This window comes from Rosa chinensis, chromosome 2 (assembly GCF_002994745.2).
Source record: "Rosa chinensis cultivar Old Blush chromosome 2, RchiOBHm-V2, whole genome shotgun sequence".
NCBI lineage: Eukaryota > Viridiplantae > Streptophyta > Magnoliopsida > Rosales > Rosaceae > Rosa > Rosa chinensis.
In genome coordinates this window covers 52,250,478-52,271,028 of record NC_037089.1, presented here as the reverse complement: position 1 = coordinate 52,271,028, position 20,551 = coordinate 52,250,478, and the positions used below count along the sequence as shown (strand labels likewise).

Here is a 20,551-nt window from a genome sequence, read left to right as displayed (position 1 = left end):
CGTAGAGAGAAGAACTTTGATAATTTTTTTTTTTTTTTTGAAGAGGAAACTTTGATAGACTTTTTGAAATCTTTGGTCTGGAGGCTGGAAAATTATTGGAGTTTGGTATGTATAGTTAACACTACAAAGTCCATGATTATCCATGATTTTCTAATTCCATAAGTACGAATGATATTTTGAATACCTCTGTACTTTTATTCATTTTTAAAAATCCTAATTGAATAGATTTTGGTGGAATTCATGAAGTCTTTAAAAATTCTAATTGAATACCTCAAGACTTTTATGGACTATTAAAAGTTTATATTGAATACACCCAGACTTTAAAATTCCATAGATTTAACACTAATTCCATATACAATACACCCCCCTTAATGTTATCAAATTGTCCATTTTTGTTGATATAATTGCATGTCGGTGCATTGAATACTCTCTAAAAAAAACGATATATATTAGTTTGTTGTATGGCTATCAAGTTATGTGGCCTATTTTTGTACTGCTTGCTGAACTTAATGAAATGGCTGACCTATTTCGATAATAAAAAAAAAGTTATGTGGCCTCAATAAATTTTGAATGGAAAAACATTTAATGAAATAAAACTTCAAACGAGTGAAAAATCATAACTTGTAGTCTAACTAATTAAAAAAGATAAGAACCTAACTAATTAAAAAAGATAAGAACATACAAAATTGAGATAATAGGAATTGAAAATAGATCCATCATATGAAGGATATGCAGTACCACCGGAGCCCCGCTCGTTAAAAAAATTATTTTGATTTCAGCTTACATAACACTCGAGAGAGTAAAATCAACTGCATAAAATAAGACATGAAGATAAATGATGACATTGAGTGGTTCATCTTCCTCTTAGATTTGATACGATGGTGCATTAGTGCGTTATTGATTTTTATGGCAGTGATGATGGGGCATGTGTCTTGTTGTTAGCTTTTTTGCGGTTGTAATTGACTAGAAATGAACTGGCCGAGTACAATTCGATTTGGTTCGGCTATACAATCCCAAATATATAGCCGGAGTTTCTTTCGGCGTCACAGTGTAATTAAAATCTAACTCATTTACAACATTGTATTCGATTCGGTTACTTTAAAAAAAAAATTACTCTGCATTAATACATTGAAAAATAAATGTTTGATCAAATTCATGTAGCAGTAAATCGATCTCTAATTGTCCACCCCTACTGGCATGTCATTTTCCTTGCCCTTGTGGATGAGGGTGATGATGAACTGTGAAGAAATTTAATACAAGTAATTGCAACCAAATCCCATTTAATACGTTTTAATTTTATTTGCAAAAAGAAAAAGATAAAGAAAGTGAAATCAGATTTAGGAATAAAGAAATGCAAATGGGGGTCCCCAACTATGTCTGCGGTTTGAAAATGGGACTTGCAAGAATGATAACAACTGGACCGAAAACCTGAAACTTGGAACAAAGAGAGCAAAGCTTAACGAACAAGCCCTGTGGACTTTTTTTTTTTTGCTTCTGCAAATCAAATGTTCCAACCACCAAGCTTCGAATCTCGTCGTCTTCATCTCCGTCGTTTTTGCTTTCTCTCTCTACTCCACTGACCAACAGAGCTTTTTGCTTTCTTAGAGTTCACCAGAAGCCAACAGAGCTGATTTGGATTGCTGGGTTGTATCGGTTTCTCGATTTGGTGGGGGCTTTGAGTTTGACTATGGCTTTTTGTAGAATGTTGTGCTGTGGAAAGGGCTTCGATCGGTACGTTAATCATTTTCTTTATTTATTTCCAAGGCTTGATTTGAATTTTTGAGTTTGATTATTGCTGTTGTTTGTTTTTTTTTTATTTATTTAAATTTTGCTTTATTGTTTAATTAAACTATTGATTCTATGTTCTGCTCTAGTTTTTTCTAGGTGAGAAAGTGGAATTTCTAAGTGGGTTTTGGTTCTGGGTTTAGGTCTGATTTTGGTTCTGGGTTAGCTCATGGGTGTTAGGAAGAGTAGAGTGGTATATGAACTTGAGGTTTATACTTTTCTGGGTTATTCAGATGAGTTTCTTTTATGGAAAAGAAAAGGATTTGCATTCTGGGTTGAGCTCAAATCAAATAGACAAAGAGAACAGGTGTGTTACTGAGAGTTCTGGTCGAGTTGTGGGGATGGTTTTCTGAACTACAAAATAGGGGGGAAGAAGGACGGCGCAGACTGGGTTTAGCTCAATTTACACAGACAAGGAAAATGGGTGGGAGTAAGAGGAATTTATTAGTCCAACTGTTGATTGCTATGTAAGAGGAAAAACAGACTAAACATTAATATTAGATTGGAATCTTGATGACCGAGTAAAACAGTTTACAAGCACACATCAATGAAGTGAGTAATAATTATTTCTTTCTTTGGATGTTCTATTTTATTTCCAGTAAACTTACCGCCTACAAAATTTTCAACAGGCAATGCATCTTTTTTATTGCATTTTGTCCATCTCTCCAACAAGCAAGAAAAGTGTAGTGAACTTTATGCATCTGGTGTTTCGATTCTTGGTCTTTGATTCCCTTCTGTGCTGCTGTTTGTCTGCTATTAGCAATAGTATTTTTTGCTTTAGAAATTTGCTTATTCAATAAATGACTTCTATTTTCATATTATGTACCTCATGCTATGATTGAACGGAATCTGATGTACAGGAAACAAAGAGGAAAGAAGCAGCCAACATGGAGGATCTTTTCCTTGAAGGAACTGCATGCAGCAACAAACAACTTTAATTATGACAACAAACTTGGAGAAGGAGGATTTGGAAGTGTTTACTGGGGTCAGCTCTGGGATGGATCACAAGTAATCATCAATGCTTTTAGTTTCTTTCTTTAATTTCAATATGAATTCTGCTGGTTGCTTAGTTAATTTCAAGCTTTAACAGTATATAACTGGTTGATCATGGAATATTGTTTGTTACAAACTGACAAAGAACAAAGAACATTATTTATCAAAATCTACTCATGAAGAAAAGGTAACTGTTGGTTGATCATTAAGTTGGGTATCTGAATTCGCATTTTTCAATTGGTTTTTGATATGATTATGAAGATTGCGTACACCTGATGAATCTGGTTGTTTTAGAAAGGAAAAAAAAAAGTTCAGATGAGGCATTAAAATAGGTTTAAAGTGACCAATTCAGGGTTTTAGAGCTGGTAGGTACAAGATCATCTGCCATGGTCTTCGATAGGAATAGTTTCAGTAACTGTCTTTTCCTCATAAAAACAGCAGTAGACACTGACAATTTGTAATAGCAAGTAACAGAACATCTGAATCTTGATAATTCTCTGTTTAAGATCCTGTTTATGTTATTGTTTGCAGGGAAAAACATTTCCTAGTTGGTTCCAACTTCATGCTATGCTATATTGGCTTTCCTGTTACTATCAGAAGTAGTATTATCTGGACCATTATTCTTCTAGTTTCACCATTTTTCAAGTGAACTTTTTAGTGTAAGATAAGCTAGAAGTAGTGTTTGCTTATTTCGTAGTTGGTTCCAACATGCATTATTAGCTTTCTCTTGACTATATTCCAACATGAAATGCAATTCTCACGGTAAAAATTTTGCTAGAGGTAATGTTTACTTCGAACATCTAAAGCTGTGAGAATTGCATTTCATGTTGAAATGTAGTCAAGAGGGTAGATTTTGGAAGACAAAACTATTAGGAAAGTACTGGAGTCTTAGAGTTAATTCGTCATGAAAAGAAGTGTAACCACGAACAGTGTAGTGTTCTGGCAAGTTGCTGTACAATTTCATCTTGGAGCATATTCAGGATATTATATAGTGGAAGACAAAAATAATAGGAAAGTACTGTCAAAGAAGTTTAACCAGAAGCACTGTATTATTCTGGTAAGTTTTGTGTCATACTTAGAACCAATCATTTGAGCGGAAGATGAACTATAAATATACTATTCCCTGAAGAATGTGAGGCAAAATCAGCAGCTACCTTGCTGAAACTTATAAGAGAAGGAAGATGATAAGTGCCATCGTTGCAATCTCAAGCTTGAGCTATAGCTGCTAGAGATGAGGCATGTTTTGTATATGGAGAAAGTTTATATGGACTTCACTATTTCCTACCTGTCATTCTCGCCCTCTTAGATCAACAGTATCCGATTGTTTGGGCATATTAGATATACTGATATACATATATACTTACTAAAAGGTTGACGTATTGCATAGGGTCTCTCCAATGTGGGCTCTGCAGAGGCTTTTTCTGCGACAGGAACCTAGGAACTCTAGATCTGCAAGCTATACAATTGTGCCAAGCTGCATGCACCCATGCGTATTGCTGGTTAAAACTATTGTTTCAGTTTGTTAAATTAATTTGATCACTGTGATCGGGATCTAGAAATGAGAGAGAGGACAAGCTTGTTCAAATTTTATTTTTCTATCCAATTAAATTTTATCTTCACTATGACTTAGCTGCGAGCAGATGTATGTCAGAGATTGTTTCTTTATAGTATTGTCTCAGCCTTCTGAAGAAGCACTTGGCTTTTAGGTTCCAGTAATAACTCTAATAGTGACGCAAAGCATGACTGGAGACTGTAAACTTAACAATATAAAACGCAGTTTCTTCAAAAGGAAACCATTAATTCTGAGACGTTGAGACTTCTCTAGACTATCAAAGATGACATGCTTGATTTGCTGTCAGGTTATGGGATTTCCTTAAATTACTTGGCTTGATAGTGATTCCTGTGGAATTGTATTATATATTGTGGTTGTGAAAATCTTTGTGCTTTTAATGCCTAGATTTACTTGTTTTTTTGGGTAATTTGTTTTGTAATTCTGAATCATTTGAATGCAGATTGCAGTTAAAAGGTTAAAAGTCTGGAGCAACAAAGCAGAGATGGAATTTGCAGTTGAGGTTGAGATACTGGCACGAGTTAGGCATAAGAATCTGCTCAGTTTGCGTGGGTATTGTGCAGAAGGACAAGAGCGTTTAATTGTATATGATTACATGCCAAATTTGAGCTTACTTTCTCATCTTCATGGCCAACATTCAGCTGAATGCCTTCTTGACTGGAGTCGGCGGATGAATATTGCAATTGGATCTGCTGAGGGAATTGCGTAAGTACTGAACCCAATTATTTCATCGTTCTGTAATTGTGATTCTCTCTTATGCTAACCTCTTTATTCAATCTGTCCAGCTATCTTCACCACCATGCAACCCCACATATAATACACAGAGACATCAAAGCTAGCAATGTGTTGGTAGACTCAGACTTCCAGGCTCAAGTTGCTGATTTTGGTTTTGCAAAGTTAATCCCTGATGGTGCTACACATGTGACCACAAGAGTTAAGGGTACCCTTGGCTACCTTGCACCTGAGTATGCAATGTTAGGGAAAGCATCAGAGAGTTGTGATGTCTACAGTTTTGGCATTCTCCTGCTAGAGCTTGCCAGTGGCAAAAAACCCATTGAGAAACTGAATGCAACAATGAAACGCACAATTACTGATTGGGCACTGCCATTGGCTTGCGAGAGAAAGTTTGATGCATTAGCAGATCCCAAGCTCAGCGGCAAGTATGTAGAGGATGAGCTGAAAAGAGTTATCTTTGTGGCCCTACTATGTGCTCACAATCAACCTGAGAGAAGACCTACTATACTGGAAGTGGTAGAGCTTCTGAAGGGAGAATCAAAAGAGAAGTTGGCTAAACTAGAGAATGATGAACTTTTTAAGAATCACCAGGCTGCAGACTCTAATGATGGGACATCGGGTGCTGAAGATAGCTCGGATTTCATCTCAGAGGAAAAGGATGACAAGCTGGACTCAAAGGAGGCTGTGCCTGGCATTGCACATATTGGCTGAGAAAATGTGGAAACATGTATATGTGGTTGTGGATTTAGACTTAAAGTAAAGGTGGCACTGGCTATCCTGTCAATTTATACGAATGGCCAGGGATGATAGTTGCCTTTTCATTTGAAACCGTTGTTTGGGTGAGTGCCTTGTTATGTGTGCATTCCTCGTTTGCCTATAGCCCCTTTTTATTTTTGGTTTGTAATGAGCATTTGATTGACATCAGAACTTTTTTTGGTGTTCATCGGCAGTCATCATGTTAGTTTGGTGACCTAGTGCAGCAATACAAAAACGGAACAATTGCTTTGATTCTGAGTTTTCATCTATGTTTACATTTTGCATAATTATTCGCATGATACCTCTGAACCCGCAACTTAAACATCACATATTGCAGCAGGTGCTTTGTAGAATTTGGTCGTGCATTGTGAAAGTTTTGCATATAACAGGTGTGTGCATCATCCTCATCAAAGTAACCATGAGAGGAGCATTCGGAATTATTCGCACCTTGCATGGTCCGTTCATTGCTTTGTGTTCATGATGACAACAAATTAAGGTGCTGCAACTTTGATAAATTTCTTTCAATTATGCTCTGAACATCAACGAGTCTACTCATTCTTAAAAGAAAACATAGCTTTGTCAATGAAGATCTCTCGTCTTTTGGCTGGTTGGCCTGTAAGGCGTTGATAAGTTATATTTTGGGGGCTGAAATTTGCACACCTCTAGTTACAAATCACACATCCTTTTATTTTTTTAATAATATTTCAACTCAACATCTTTTTGCACTTCCTAAAATACCCTCAAGTCAGTTTTTTTTTTTTTTTTTTGCGTCCTCTCTCTCTGTGACCTGGTTCGTCGACCATTCACTCTGATCGTCCTTCTCGGAATCTCCGTCGTCGTTTTGAATAAGACAAAGCCAAGCTAATGAATATGAGTGAGCATTATCAGGTAGCCGGCGACACAAAACCTCCTACTCACTCCCAAGACTACGCTCCTTACCCTAAGCTCGATCCAAACGACGTCGCTCCACCTCGCCTTCTCCGAAACCTGGACCTCCATCTCCATCGCCTCAGAAAAGACCGAATCGCAGTCAGTCCCGTCAAGCGTCAGCGCCGTCTCGAAGTACACCCCTAGGCTCGGGGGCGCAGCTGATCGCCGCAGACAACGTCGCCACCACCATGCCGCTGGAGTCCAACCCTTACGTCACCAATCCGGCTCCGCCTCCTTCTTTGTCCGTCAAGAGTTTGGTCGTGGTTTTGGAGGGGGGAGAGAGAGAGAGAGAGGGAGAGAGAGAGAGAGATTGGTCGTGGTTTTGGAGGAGAGTTTGGTCGTGGTTTTGGAGGAGAGAGAGAGAGAGAGAAGACCCATAACGAAAAAAAGAAAAATCTGAAAGGGTATTTTAGGAAGTGTAGGAAAATGTGAGTTGAAATATTATTAAAAATATGAAAGGGTGTGTGGTTTGTAAATAGAGGTGTGTAAATTTCACCCCCCTATATTTTTTGCAAGACATTGTCAAGTTCACCTTTACTCGATTATTCGACCAAAAAACAAAGAATGCTAACGCAATTTTTTGTGCCAGATCGGAGTTTCGGCATTGAAACTTCAGATGCAGAAGCCTAGTAATTGCTAACAAGAAAATGTCACCGGTTTATTGCACATGCCAATTCAGACCTTAGTGCAAGCATCAACAAATGAAACCCCTCGACTCTAGCTCTGAACGTCATGATTCAAACAACTTCATAAGTACTAAGAATACAGAAAGCTCTCAATTCAATAAAATGCTTAATGAAGTTATTTTTCCAAGTCCAACATCAATTTTCAACTCTGATTTCTGACGTTCTCCAAAGATTTGACCCTCTATCATGTCATGGGCGTGCTTTTAATGATTAGTAACCAAAGCTAATAAGGTATTGATAAATTGCATACATACTAATGATTTGTTGCTCTGAAATTCAAACCAGTGCACCAATTACAGCAGTTGAGTTATAAGTATTGTTAATTTATATCAACGCCAAATGCTTATCCTTAAAACTAGAGATAGGCTCTCGAAGTTTAGAGTGTTAGATGATAACACTTGCCCCTTTGTCAAGAAGATAATGAGACAGCAAATCACTTATTTGGCTACTGCGAATTTGCTTTAGAAGTTTGGAAGCTTGCTTATGTTGACACCCCAGGAAACTGGGAAGAGGGCTACCTTAAGGTTCTTAAGGAGCTCTTTCTGTTACAGCCCTATGATAGTGTCTTATTTTGTAAGGTTATAATTATATGTTGGCAAATTTGGAAAGCTAGGAATGATGTTATTTTTTGAAATACATCTCCTTAGCCCGAGAACTGTCTCTATAGCTGCTGCTGCTTCCACCATGCTTAGCAGTTCCACCCAGCTGACCACGGTTCGAAGGGCGTTGCCAAACACTCAACCAAACTTAATTCATTGGCGGGCTCCTTCCAGAGATTTCATTAAATAAATTTTGATGGATATGTTTGCTCGGATTCTGCTGCGGGGGGCTTTGTGTTAAGAATTCTAACCTTGCGGCGGCTAGAAATTTGGGAAGGACTACGGTGCCGGTTGCGGAAGCCATCTCATTGCGTAACAGCTTAGCCTTTGCCCGAGATAAAGGCTACAGGAGGATTGAGGTTGAAGGCGATTCTAAGCTTGTAATTGACGCTGTCACTGGAAGCATTAACCCTCCTTGGCGACTGATCACCCTTGTTAGAGATACAGGAGACTGCTTCTTGCTTTGATTCAATTTCATTTAAACATGTTCTTAGAGAGGCAAACTTTGTAGCTGATACTTGGTCTGATAGAATTTCGACGGTAGCTTCAAGAGCCTTGTTGTTTGATCGTGTAAACTCTGGGTACCTCAAAGGCTTTAGTATTTAATGTTATTTTATTTTTCAAAAAAAAAAAATGCTTATCCACTTTTGTCTCCATTGTAATAAACTCTAGTAATAACATTTGATCACTCATATGTCTATAAGTAATTTTTGTCAAGAAAATATCTAAATAATAAGAAATTCACTATTTTGGGGGAGTATCAACGTTGGCACCCTAGTAAACCTACCAAGAATGGCAGTAGGAGGATTGCAAAGAAGTGGGAGTTTCCTCCACGGGGTAGATTGAAGGTGAATGTGGACGGAGCTTTCATTCAGGCTTCTGGTAAAGGGGGAGTGGGGGTGGTTGCTAGGGATGACAAGGGTGCATTTCGAGCAGCTTGATCCAAGGTTTGTCCCCTTAGGGGGTCAGCGTTGCACTGCAAAGCCGAAGCTTGTAGGGCGGGACTTCTCTTGGCCATTAATCAAGGCTGGAAAGAGATCAAGGTCGAGAGTGACTCCTCAGTATTGGTGGCTGCTCAAAATCAAAATGGTGAGGATAACTCTCAAAATAGTCGTATTCTTGAGGATTGTAAATCTTATATGCAAGTTTTTTATTATGTCAGAATTCGACATGTATTTCGTGAAGCAAATAGTGTAGCTCATAGATTTGCTCACTTTGCTAGTAAAGATCATGATGTTGATATTTCTTTAGATGAGGTTCCTGGTTTCCTTTTAGGATGTCTTCTATGAGAATAATTGTAATGCATCAATAAGCCCCCCCTCCGGATGTGACCCCGATGCGACAAAACTTATTAAATAATAACATGGGTGTGGGATGATGAGCCTCCCAGCTTGACTGGATTCCAAAACCCATTATTTCAAAAAAAAAAAAAAAAATCGCTATTGACAATAATATATGTTGCATATATATAAATCCTAAATGTCAAAATAAACAAAATTCATCCATGAACATGAAAAGGAGAATAAGCTAAAAAGAAAATAGGATAACGGGCAAGAAAATCCTGAAACCCTAACACCCAAATGCAACTCATTACAAATTTATTTTGAGCTCGCTTTTGTAGCGAACTTACAAACAAAGAATAATTCATGTTTTCTACGAAAAAATTATCGACTAGTCCTCCTTTCACTTACACGTAATTGTGGTAGAAAACAAAATGTCACTTTCTAACAAACAAATAGGAGCCAAATCCTTCTCCATAAGACGCTTGAAATATACCAATCAAACAGAGATAATTTACCAACTTAAAAAAAGAACACGATCCGACTTTTGAAGACCGGCACTTGAAGACCTTACAGCGACCTAGACGCCTAAGAAGGTCCAGACTCGGGCAGGTTGTCCCAAAAATTCTGTTGCTCGACTGAAAACAAAAAATAATTACAAAACACATAAGAATTTCAGAATTTTTTTAACAACCAATATTTCAATGTGAGGCTTCACCGCCAATGCCATATCCTTTTTCGAAAATGATCATAACCCTTAAAATTGAAGAAAACCCCCATTTCAAAGGCGGTCCTCACTTTCATCCAACCTCCTTGGCACGTGCCACCGCCATTCCAATCCATAGCAAAATATATAACCCCACCCGTCTTTACCGTCACTTGTATTTACAACTCTCAGAGACTGAGACAGAGGGAGAGAGCCAAACCCCCCAAAACCCTAGAAATCTCGAACCGCCATTGAAGCTCCACAAAGCTTCACCGCGGCAGGAACGCCAACGGCGTTACCTCTCCACGCCTCTCTCGCCATCCTTTAGTCTCCCCACACCGTAACCAATCGGCTAGGGTTTTCTAGTTTAAGGCTCGATTTAGTGTCTGGTTCCCAGGATGTGGAACAACGGCCAGATTGTGCCGCCAGGCACTGGTGGCTCGTCGATTCCGCCACCACCCGCGGCTCAGCCCTCTTATACGGTGTTGCCGCCTCCGGCAGATGCCGAGGCCGTGCTCGAAGAGAAGGCTCGTAAATGGCAGCAACTCAATTCCAAGCGGTACAGCGACAAGCGCAAGTTTGGCTTCGTTGAGACGCAGAAGGAGGACATGCCTCCTGAGCATGTCAGGAAGATCATTAGGTCAGTTTCTTCTGTTTTTCTCCTTCATTTGGTTATGTATCTAAATGATATTTCCGGATTTCATTTTTGTTAACAGATGCTTGTATTGGTTGAGTGTATTGGTGAACAAAACTACTAAAAATCTACAAACTAGTGCGAATCTAAGTTGGCTCAAGACTTCTATATGAATTTGCACTAGAGATTAGGTTTGCTTCAGGTGCTTGTGATTTGTGAATTTTGTCGATTGGTTAAAACACGGTAACAGAAACTTAAATAGAGTATTGATTTTGTGTGGAACACTAAAAGGAGCAGTAAGGAAATGAAGCATATGATGAGATTTATTTCGTGATCTGGTTATTTATGTGTGGTAAATGTTTATCTATAAATATGCTTTGATTGGAATTTATTTCTTCTTCAAGGCATAGATTCCTCATCAATCTGATTATTTAGAAATTGTATTGTATTTGTTTCATATTCTTAGTGATAAGATTTTTTTAATTCTGTTTTGTGATATGTATCTTTGTATTGGCTTTTGTCATGAATTTAGTATAGTAGTGCTCCAAACTGCGTGGTATTTAACTTGGCATTTCTTTTTACAGAGACCATGGGGACATGTCCTCGAAGAAATTCCGTCACGATAAACGCGTGTATCTAGGAGCACTTAAATTTGTTCCGCATGCAGTTTACAAACTTCTCGAGAATATGCCAATGCCCTGGGAGCAGGTATCTGTTCTTTGTCTATCCCATTGTGTCTTCATATTTTTGATCTATGTAAGCGACAACTAATTTTATCAAATTAATTTTGCAACAGGTCCGTGATGTGAAGGTTCTGTACCATATAACTGGGGCAATTACATTTGTGAATGAAATACCTTGGGTTGTTGAACCTATATATCTGGCTCAGGTGCTTCTCCCTTTCTTATTGCTGCTTAAATTAGAGATTGCTAGCCTCTTCTATCTCCTTTGATGATTTTTACTGAATAGTTTTAATTTAAATTGTTACAGTGGGGTTCAATGTGGATTATGATGAGAAGGGAGAAGAGGGATCGTCGACATTTTAAAAGAATGCGGTTTCCACCTTTTGATGATGAGGAACCTCCATTAGATTATGCTGATAATCTGTTGGATGTTGATCCTCTAGAGCCAATTCAACTGGAGTTGGATGAAGACGAAGATTCTGCTGTTTATACTTGGTTTTATGACCATAAACCTCTAGTCAAGACAAAACTCATTAACGGTCCAAGTTACCGGAAATGGCATCTCTCCCTTCCAATCATGGCAACTCTCCACCGGCTTGCAGGACAGCTACTATCTGATTTGATAGACCGCAATTATTTCTACTTGTTTGACATGGAGTCTTTCTTTACAGCGAAAGCACTCAATATGTGCATTCCAGGTATACATCTTTCTGTCCATTGTTTTCTTCTTTGCTTGGATTCATAAGCAATGATGCTGCTTAATACTTTCTGCTAGTGGTGTATATTGCTTATGAAGGGTGCATATACTTAATTCCATAGTGGTGTATATTAGTTTTGAATGTGGATCCTCTTTTTGTTTCATAGGACTTATTTTACTACACTATCTGCAGGTGGGCCTAAGTTTGAACCATTGTATCGGGATATGGAGAAAGGGGATGAGGACTGGAATGAGTTTAATGACATTAACAAGCTGATTATTCGGTCACCTCTCAGAACAGAGTACAGAATTGCGTTCCCTCATCTCTACAACAATAGGCCCAGGAAGGTAAAGCTCTGTGTGTATCACACACCCATGGTTATGTACATAAAAACTGAGGATCCTGATCTACCTGCATTTTATTATGATCCCTTGATACACCCAATCCCCAGCACAAACAAGGAGCGACGTGAAAAGAAGATTGATGAGGATGATGACACTTTCATACTGCCAGAAGGGGTAGAACCATTTCTGAGTGATACTCAGCTTTATACTGACACAACAGCAGCTGGAGTTTCCCTCTTGTTTGCACCACGCCCCTTTAACATGAGATCTGGGCGGACTCGCCGTGCAGAAGATATACCCCTTGTGTCAGAGTGGTATAAAGAGCATTGTCCTCCGTCCTATCCAGTGAAAGTGCGGGTCAGCTATCAGAAATTGTTAAAATGTTTTGTGTTGAACGAGTTGCATCATAGACCACCCAAGGCTCAAAAGAAGAAGCACTTGTTTCGATCACTTCAAGCTACTAAGTTCTTCCAAACTACAGAACTTGATTGGGCTGAAGCGGGTCTTCAAGTCTGCAAGCAGGGTTATAACATGCTAAATCTCTTGATCCATAGGAAAAATTTGAATTACCTTCACCTTGATTATAATTTCAATCTGAAGCCTGTGAAAACCCTGACAACTAAAGAGCGTAAAAAGTCCCGGTTTGGTAATGCTTTTCATCTTTGCCGTGAGATCTTGCGGTTGACAAAGCTGGTAGTTGATGCCAACATCCAGTTCCGTTTGGGTAATGTCGATGCTTTTCAATTGGCTGATGGCCTGCAGTACACTTTCTCTCATGTTGGTCAGTTGACTGGTATGTATCGTTACAAATACAGGTTGATGCGTCAGATTAGAATGTGCAAAGATCTGAAGCACTTGATTTACTACCGTTTCAACACGGGACCAGTTGGGAAAGGACCTGGATGTGGATTCTGGGCGCCGATGTGGAGGGTTTGGTTGTTCTTCCTTCGTGGCATAGTTCCTCTTTTGGAACGGTGGTTGGGAAATTTACTTGCACGGCAATTTGAAGGGCGCCATTCAAAGGGAGTGGCAAAAACTGTAACTAAGCAGCGTGTGGAAAGCCATTTTGATTTGGAGCTTCGAGCTGCTGTCATGCATGATGTTCTTGATGCGATGCCTGAGGGAATCAAGCAAAATAAGGCCAGAACTATATTGCAACATCTCAGTGAGGCATGGCGTTGCTGGAAAGCAAATATTCCTTGGAAGGTACCTGGTTTGCCAGTTCCCATTGAGAATATGATTCTTCGTTATGTCAAGTCAAAGGCAGACTGGTGGACAAATGTGGCTCATTACAATCGTGAACGTATAAGAAGAGGTGCTACAGTAGATAAGACAGTTTGTCGGAAGAATCTTGGAAGATTAACACGCCTTTGGCTGAAGGCAGAGCAGGAACGACAACACAATTATCTCAAAGATGGCCCATATGTTACACCAGAGGAGGCAGTTGCAATTTACACGACAACTGTGCATTGGTTGGAGTCAAGAAAGTTCAGCCCCATCCCATTTCCTCCATTGTCGTACAAGCATGATACCAAGCTACTCATCCTTGCTCTGGAGAGGTTGAAGGAATCATATAGTGTTGCTGTGAGATTGAATCAGCTTCAAAGAGAAGAGCTTGGTCTTATTGAACAAGCCTATGATAACCCGCATGAAGCATTGTCACGAATTAAGCGCCACTTACTCACTCAGCGTGCCTTCAAAGAAGTTGGCATAGAGTTCATGGATTTGTACAGCTATCTCATTCCAGTCTATGAGATTGAACCTCTTGAGAAGATTACAGATGCATATCTTGATCAATATCTATGGTATGAGGGTGACAAACGTCATCTCTTCCCGAACTGGATCAAGCCTGCAGATTCGGAGCCGCCTCCACTCTTGGTTTATAAATGGTGTCAGGGAATAAACAATTTACAGAGTATCTGGGACACGAGTGACGGGCAGTGTGTTGTCATGCTTCAGACCAAGTTTGAGAAGTTCTTTGAAAAGATTGACTTGACAATGCTAAATAGGCTTCTACGTCTAGTTCTTGATCATAATATCGCTGATTATGTCACTGCGAAGAACAATGTGGTATTGTCCTACAAGGATATGAGTCATACAAATTCGTATGGTCTTATTCGCGGTCTTCAGTTTGCATCCTTTGTTGTACAGTATTATGGACTTGTGTTGGATCTATTGCTTCTTGGATTGACTCGAGCTAGTGAGATTGCAGGTCCACCCCAGATGCCAAATGAGTTCATCACTTATTGGGACACAAAGGTCGAGACCCGGCATCCTATCAGGCTGTACTCTCGATACATAGACAGGGTGCACATCTTGTTCCGCTTCACTCATGAGGAAGCTCGGGATCTTATCCAGCGATATCTCACTGAACATCCTGATCCTAATAATGAGAATATGGTGGGATATAACAACAAGAAGTGCTGGCCAAGAGATGCCAGAATGAGGCTCATGAAACACGATGTCAATCTTGGAAGGAGTGTTTTCTGGGATATGAAAAACCGTCTCCCTCGAAGCATCACAACTTTAGAGTGGGAGAACAGCTTTGTTTCTGTTTACAGCAAGGATAATCCAAATTTGCTCTTCAGCATGTGTGGATTTGAGGTTCGGATACTTCCCAAGATAAGAATGAGCCAAGAGGCATTCAGCAACACAAGAGATGGAGTTTGGAATTTGCAGAATGAACAGACAAAGGAAAGGACTGCAGTTGCTTTCTTACGTGTTGATGATGAACACATGAAAGTATTTGAGAATCGTGTGAGGCAGATCCTTATGTCGTCAGGGTCTACCACATTTACAAAGATTGTCAACAAATGGAATACAGCTCTGATTGGTCTTATGACTTACTTCCGGGAAGCAACTGTACATACGCAAGAACTGTTAGATTTACTAGTCAAGTGCGAAAACAAAATTCAGACCCGTATTAAGATTGGATTAAATTCAAAGATGCCTAGTAGGTTTCCACCTGTCATCTTTTACACACCAAAAGAAATTGGAGGACTTGGAATGTTATCTATGGGTCACATATTGATTCCCCAAAGTGATCTCAGATACAGTCAGCAGACAGATGTTGGTGTGACACACTTTAGGAGTGGGATGAGTCATGAAGAGGACCAGCTGATTCCAAATCTGTACCGTTACATACAACCTTGGGAGAGTGAATTCATTGATTCCCAGCGGGTTTGGGCAGAATATGCTCTGAAAAGGCAGGAGGCTCAAGCACAAAACAGGCGCCTAACCCTTGAAGATTTGGAAGTGAGTTTGATATTGCCAATGTTTTCTAGTTCAAGAATTGTCATGTTTTTTTTTTTTTTGGTGCTAAATCTATACTGATCATTTTTTTTATTTCACCGACAGGATTCATGGGATAGGGGAATTCCACGCATAAATACATTGTTCCAGAAAGACCGGCACACTTTAGCATATGACAAAGGGTGGAGAGTTCGTACTGATTTTAAGCAGTACCAGGTCTTGAAACAAAATCCTTTTTGGTGGACACACCAAAGGCATGACGGAAAACTTTGGAACTTGAACAACTACAGAACTGATGTTATTCAAGCTCTTGGAGGTGTGGAGGGAATCTTGGAGCACACCTTATTTAAAGGAACATAGTAAGTTTGGTTTTCAATTTAGTCTTCAATTTATTAATTTCATCATTTTAAATACTGTGCTTCTTTGTTATCAATTACATGAATCCAAATACATGGGTTGTGAAGAAGTGCAGCCAACAATTTTACTTAATTGAATATATATACTGCCATTATATAGTAAAACTAATGCTTCTTATGATATAATCAAGCTACTTGAGATGGTAGGTTTCTTGTTTGGATAGAGGTGATATGTATGAATGGTAAAGAACGTGAAATAGTGGATATTAGCTTTGATTCTTGCATGCATTGGCAATGTGTGTTACTGCATGCATTGGTAATCTTTTTCTTCAGTGATTCAGATATTTTAATTGCACCTCACTGGCTCTTCTTTTCATTTTCAGCTTCCCTACCTGGGAGGGTCTCTTCTGGGAAAAAGCATCTGGTTTTGAAGAATCGATGAAGTACAAGAAGCTGACTAATGCACAGAGATCTGGGCTCAACCAAATTCCCAATCGTAGGTTCACGCTTTGGTGGTCGCCGACCATTAATCGGGCTAATGTATATGTCGGTTTCCAAGTGCAGTTAGATCTTACTGGGATCTTTATGCATGGGAAAATTCCAACCTTGAAGATATCCTTGATTCAAATATTCCGCGCACATTTGTGGCAAAAGATCCATGAAAGTGTTGTCATGGATCTCTGTCAGGTTTTGGATCAGGAGTTAGATGCTTTGGAAATTGAGACTGTGCAGAAGGAAACGATTCATCCCAGGAAGAGTTACAAAATGAACAGTTCTTGTGCTGACATTCTACTCTTTGCTGCCCATAGATGGCCAATGTCAAAACCTAGTCTTGTGGCGGAGCCAAAGGATGTGTTTGATCAGAAAGCAAGCAACAAGTACTGGATAGATGTACAGCTCCGATGGGGAGATTATGATTCCCACGATATTGAACGTTACACCCGAGCCAAGTTTATGGATTATACAACAGACAACATGTCTATCTATCCCTCCCCCACAGGTATGTGGTATTTTCTGGTTTCTTTACTTCTCCAGATGCTTGCATCTTTGATTTGTCCAAGTAATCATAATTGTTTTATGCAGGGGTGATGATTGGTCTTGATCTGGCGTATAATTTACATTCTGCTTTTGGTAATTGGTTTCCTGGGTCCAAACCACTGCTTCAGCAGGCAATGAACAAAATAATGAAGGTACCACCTTTTCTTTTATTGTCTGATGATTATTTTGTAGTCTTCTGATTGGATTATGTTCAGAAAGCAGGCAAGTAATTGTCCATTGTGCCCTTGCAGTCAAATCCAGCTTTGTACGTCTTGCGGGAGCGGATACGGAAAGGATTGCAGCTTTACTCTTCAGAGCCTACAGAACCTTACTTGTCATCCCAGAACTATGGGGAGATTTTCAGCAATCAAATTATTTGGTTTGTTGATGATACTAATGTGTATCGTGTTACAATCCACAAGACATTTGAAGGCAATCTCACTACAAAACCAATTAATGGTGCGATTTTCATATTCAATCCAAGGACTGGGCAGCTGTTCCTGAAGGTATGTTTTGCTTCTTTGATTTCATGAGTTTGTTCCCCCTGTTTTTCTTAGGTGATCGTTTTGAGCTTTATATTGTATATTGCTATTTGGCAGGTCATCCACACAAGTGTATGGGCAGGACAGAAGCGTCTTGGTCAGTTGGCCAAGTGGAAAACCGCAGAAGAAGTTGCTGCACTTGTGCGTTCTTTACCAGTTGAAGAGCAGCCAAAACAAATTATTGTGACTCGAAAGGGAATGCTTGATCCGCTGGAGGTGCACTTGTTGGATTTCCCTAACATAGTCATAAAAGGAAGTGAGCTGCAGCTTCCTTTCCAGGCTTGTCTTAAGATTGAGAAATTTGGTGATCTGATATTGAAGGCTACTGAGCCACAGATGGTTCTTTTCAACATCTATGATGATTGGTTGAAGAGTATATCATCATATACTGCATTCTCTCGGCTCATTTTGATTCTTCGTGCACTTCATGTGAACAATGAGAAGGCAAAGATGTTACTGAAACCTGATACAACAGTCATTACTGAGCCACACCACATCTGGCCTTCTCTTTCTGATGATCAATGGATGAAGGTAATTTGCTGTTATAAATCTGATAGTTTGTAGTCATTCATCTGTTATTGATTTGCATATCTGCATCCAAAATGTATGTTGACTTTGAAAGCTTTTCATCTAAAGAATGCATGATGTGCGACAAGCTTAAGATCCATTTGAATCAGTTTTTGTAATAGATTTACTTCACTTTTCCAGTTTTTCTGCTCGTTTGCTTTTGCTTATGTATTGTTTGCGATGCATTGTGCAGGTTGAGGTTGCTCTAAGGGATCTGATTCTCTCAGATTATGCAAAAAAGAACAACGTGAACACATCGGCTCTGACACAATCTGAGATTCGTGATATCATTCTTGGAGCTGAGATTACTCCTCCTTCACAACAAAGGCAACAAATTGCAGAGATTGAAAAGCAGGTGATGTATCTTTCTCCATGTTTTGGTCTTTGGATTTTGTCAAATGAAAACTTTTCATAAATTAACTTATGTAAAATTTCTACTTTCAGCATAAAGAAGCAAGTCAGCTGACAGCAGTTACTACTAGGACCACGAATGTGCATGGTGATGAACTCATTGTCACCACTACTAGTCCTTATGAGCAAGCTGCATTTGGGTCCAAGACTGATTGGCGTGTGCGAGCAATATCGGCTACCAATCTCTACCTTCGTGTCAATCATATATATGTGAATTCAGAGGATGTGAAGGTAGATGTCTTCCTCAATTATTAAAGTGCTTTTGTTCTTGGAAAAGATGATAAAAGTGTTTATTTATTTATTTATTTTTGTTTCTTATTTATCAACTTGCATTTGGCCATTTGTTACAGGAAACGGGTTACACTTATATCATGCCAAAGAACATATTGAAGAAGTTCATCTGTGTTGCGGATCTGAGGACACAAATTGCTGGTTACTTGTACGGTGTAAGCCCACCTGACAACCCTCAGGTTAAGGAAATTCGCTGCATTGCCATGCCACCGCAGTGGGGAACCCACCAGCAAGTTAATCTTCCAACGGCTCTTCCCGAGCATGATTTCCTCAATGATCTGGAACCTTTGGGATGGATGCACACACAACCAAACGAACTTCCTCAGCTTTCTCCTCAGGTAATTTTCATTTTTCATGGATTTCCAGCTTGTTTAAAAGTTCTGACTTCTCTTCATATAAGTATACAAAAGAAGAAGAAAATAACCCGTGATGTGTTCTATTGTAGGATCTAACCTCTCATGCTAAGATCTTGGAAAGCACCAAGCAATGGGATGGGGAGAAGTGCATCATTTTAACCTGCAGTTTCACTCCTGGTTCGTGCTCGTTAACTGCATACAAACTCACTCCATCTGGTTATGAGTGGGGACGGGTCAACAAAGACACAGGAAGCAATCCACACGGTTACCTCCCAACTCATTACGAGAAGGTCCAAATGCTTCTCAGTGATCGGTTCCTTGGTTTCTATATGGTAAGATCATTATATCACATGTTCAGTTTTGCCAAATGATAGTCTTTAGTTCTGCCAAATGATAATATCTATTTATGTTGGTTTCCTTTTTTTCTGTGCGGCTTATCAATTTATTTTATGTTTGGTTTGTAGATTCCTGATAATGGTCCGTGGAACTACAACTTCATGGGGGTGAAGCATACACAAGGCATGAAATATGGTATCAAGCTTGGGACACCGAGGGAGTACTATCATGAGGACCACCGGCCAACCCATTACCTCGAGTTTAGCAACATGGAGGAGGGTGACACAGTGGTGGGAGATCGTGACGATATATTCACCTAAGTCTCTGTGTATCTGGAGTGGTGATGGAATTCGAGAATCCTTTTGTTGTAGGCTGTGGATTTATAGTGCTGATGTAATGTTTTTGGTGAAGGCCTGTAAATATTTGATACAGAGGCAGCGTAAATGTTTTTGATATGTTAACTATTTGTATCGAGGGATTGCCAAGGGTGTCAACTCTTGTCTAGATATGGATCAATTGCTATATTCTTAATTATCCTTTGCTTGTTACTCTTTTGAAGTGATACTTGCAAAAAGCAGAATCCTCTTGCCTTGTTTTCTCTTAGTCTCTCCTCTAATCCATTTGCTAGCAAACTCGGATGAGTGTGCATATGATGCTCGTGTTGAACATTATCTGCATAACGCTGTGTTCTTCATTCTCACATGCCGCTATCCTCGTGCTTTGTGGAACCACTGTATGTGGCGTTACTATAAATCATGCAGCACTTATGGGACCTAGTTTTCCTTTTATGTAAACGCTATTCGTATGGCCACCAATGCTACTATATAAATCACTTGTGACACTCGGGTTTCCTAGCGCTCTTCGTTTCTTAATAAAACCTGATTATACCGTCTCCTGGAAATTCTGAGTCGTTCAAGAAACCCTAGGGGACACAATAGCAATAGAACACCCAGCACCACGACAACACCCAACATCATGTCGCCGGTAATATTTTCCATCTCAA

The 20,551-nt window shown here is 39.4% G+C and overlaps 2 protein-coding genes across 2 annotated transcripts; both read left to right on the top strand.

Annotated features, from left to right (window-relative positions):
• Window positions 1-1,395: 1,395 nt before the first annotated feature.
• On the top strand, window positions 1,396-6,091 carry LOC112185632 (PTI1-like tyrosine-protein kinase At3g15890). Its single transcript, XM_024323895.2, has 4 exons — window positions 1,396-1,731; window positions 2,646-2,793; window positions 4,791-5,053; window positions 5,134-6,091. The coding sequence occupies exons 1-4, from the start codon at window positions 1,688-1,690 to the stop codon at window positions 5,792-5,794; spliced, it is 1,116 nt and encodes a 371-aa protein (XP_024179663.1). The 5' UTR covers window positions 1,396-1,687; the 3' UTR covers window positions 5,795-6,091.
• A 4,124-nt stretch (window positions 6,092-10,215) lies between these two features.
• On the top strand, window positions 10,216-20,106 carry LOC112185630 (pre-mRNA-processing-splicing factor 8A). Its single transcript, XM_024323893.2, has 15 exons — window positions 10,216-10,680; window positions 11,259-11,382; window positions 11,471-11,563; window positions 11,665-12,055; window positions 12,248-15,654; window positions 15,757-16,010; window positions 16,391-17,007; window positions 17,091-17,197; window positions 17,297-17,551; window positions 17,645-18,118; window positions 18,348-18,509; window positions 18,599-18,796; window positions 18,916-19,194; window positions 19,302-19,544; window positions 19,677-20,106. Exons 1-15 carry the CDS (start codon window positions 10,439-10,441, stop codon window positions 19,866-19,868), a joined length of 7,038 nt encoding a protein of 2,345 aa, XP_024179661.1. The 5' UTR covers window positions 10,216-10,438; the 3' UTR covers window positions 19,869-20,106.
• Window positions 20,107-20,551: the final 445 nt, after the last annotated feature.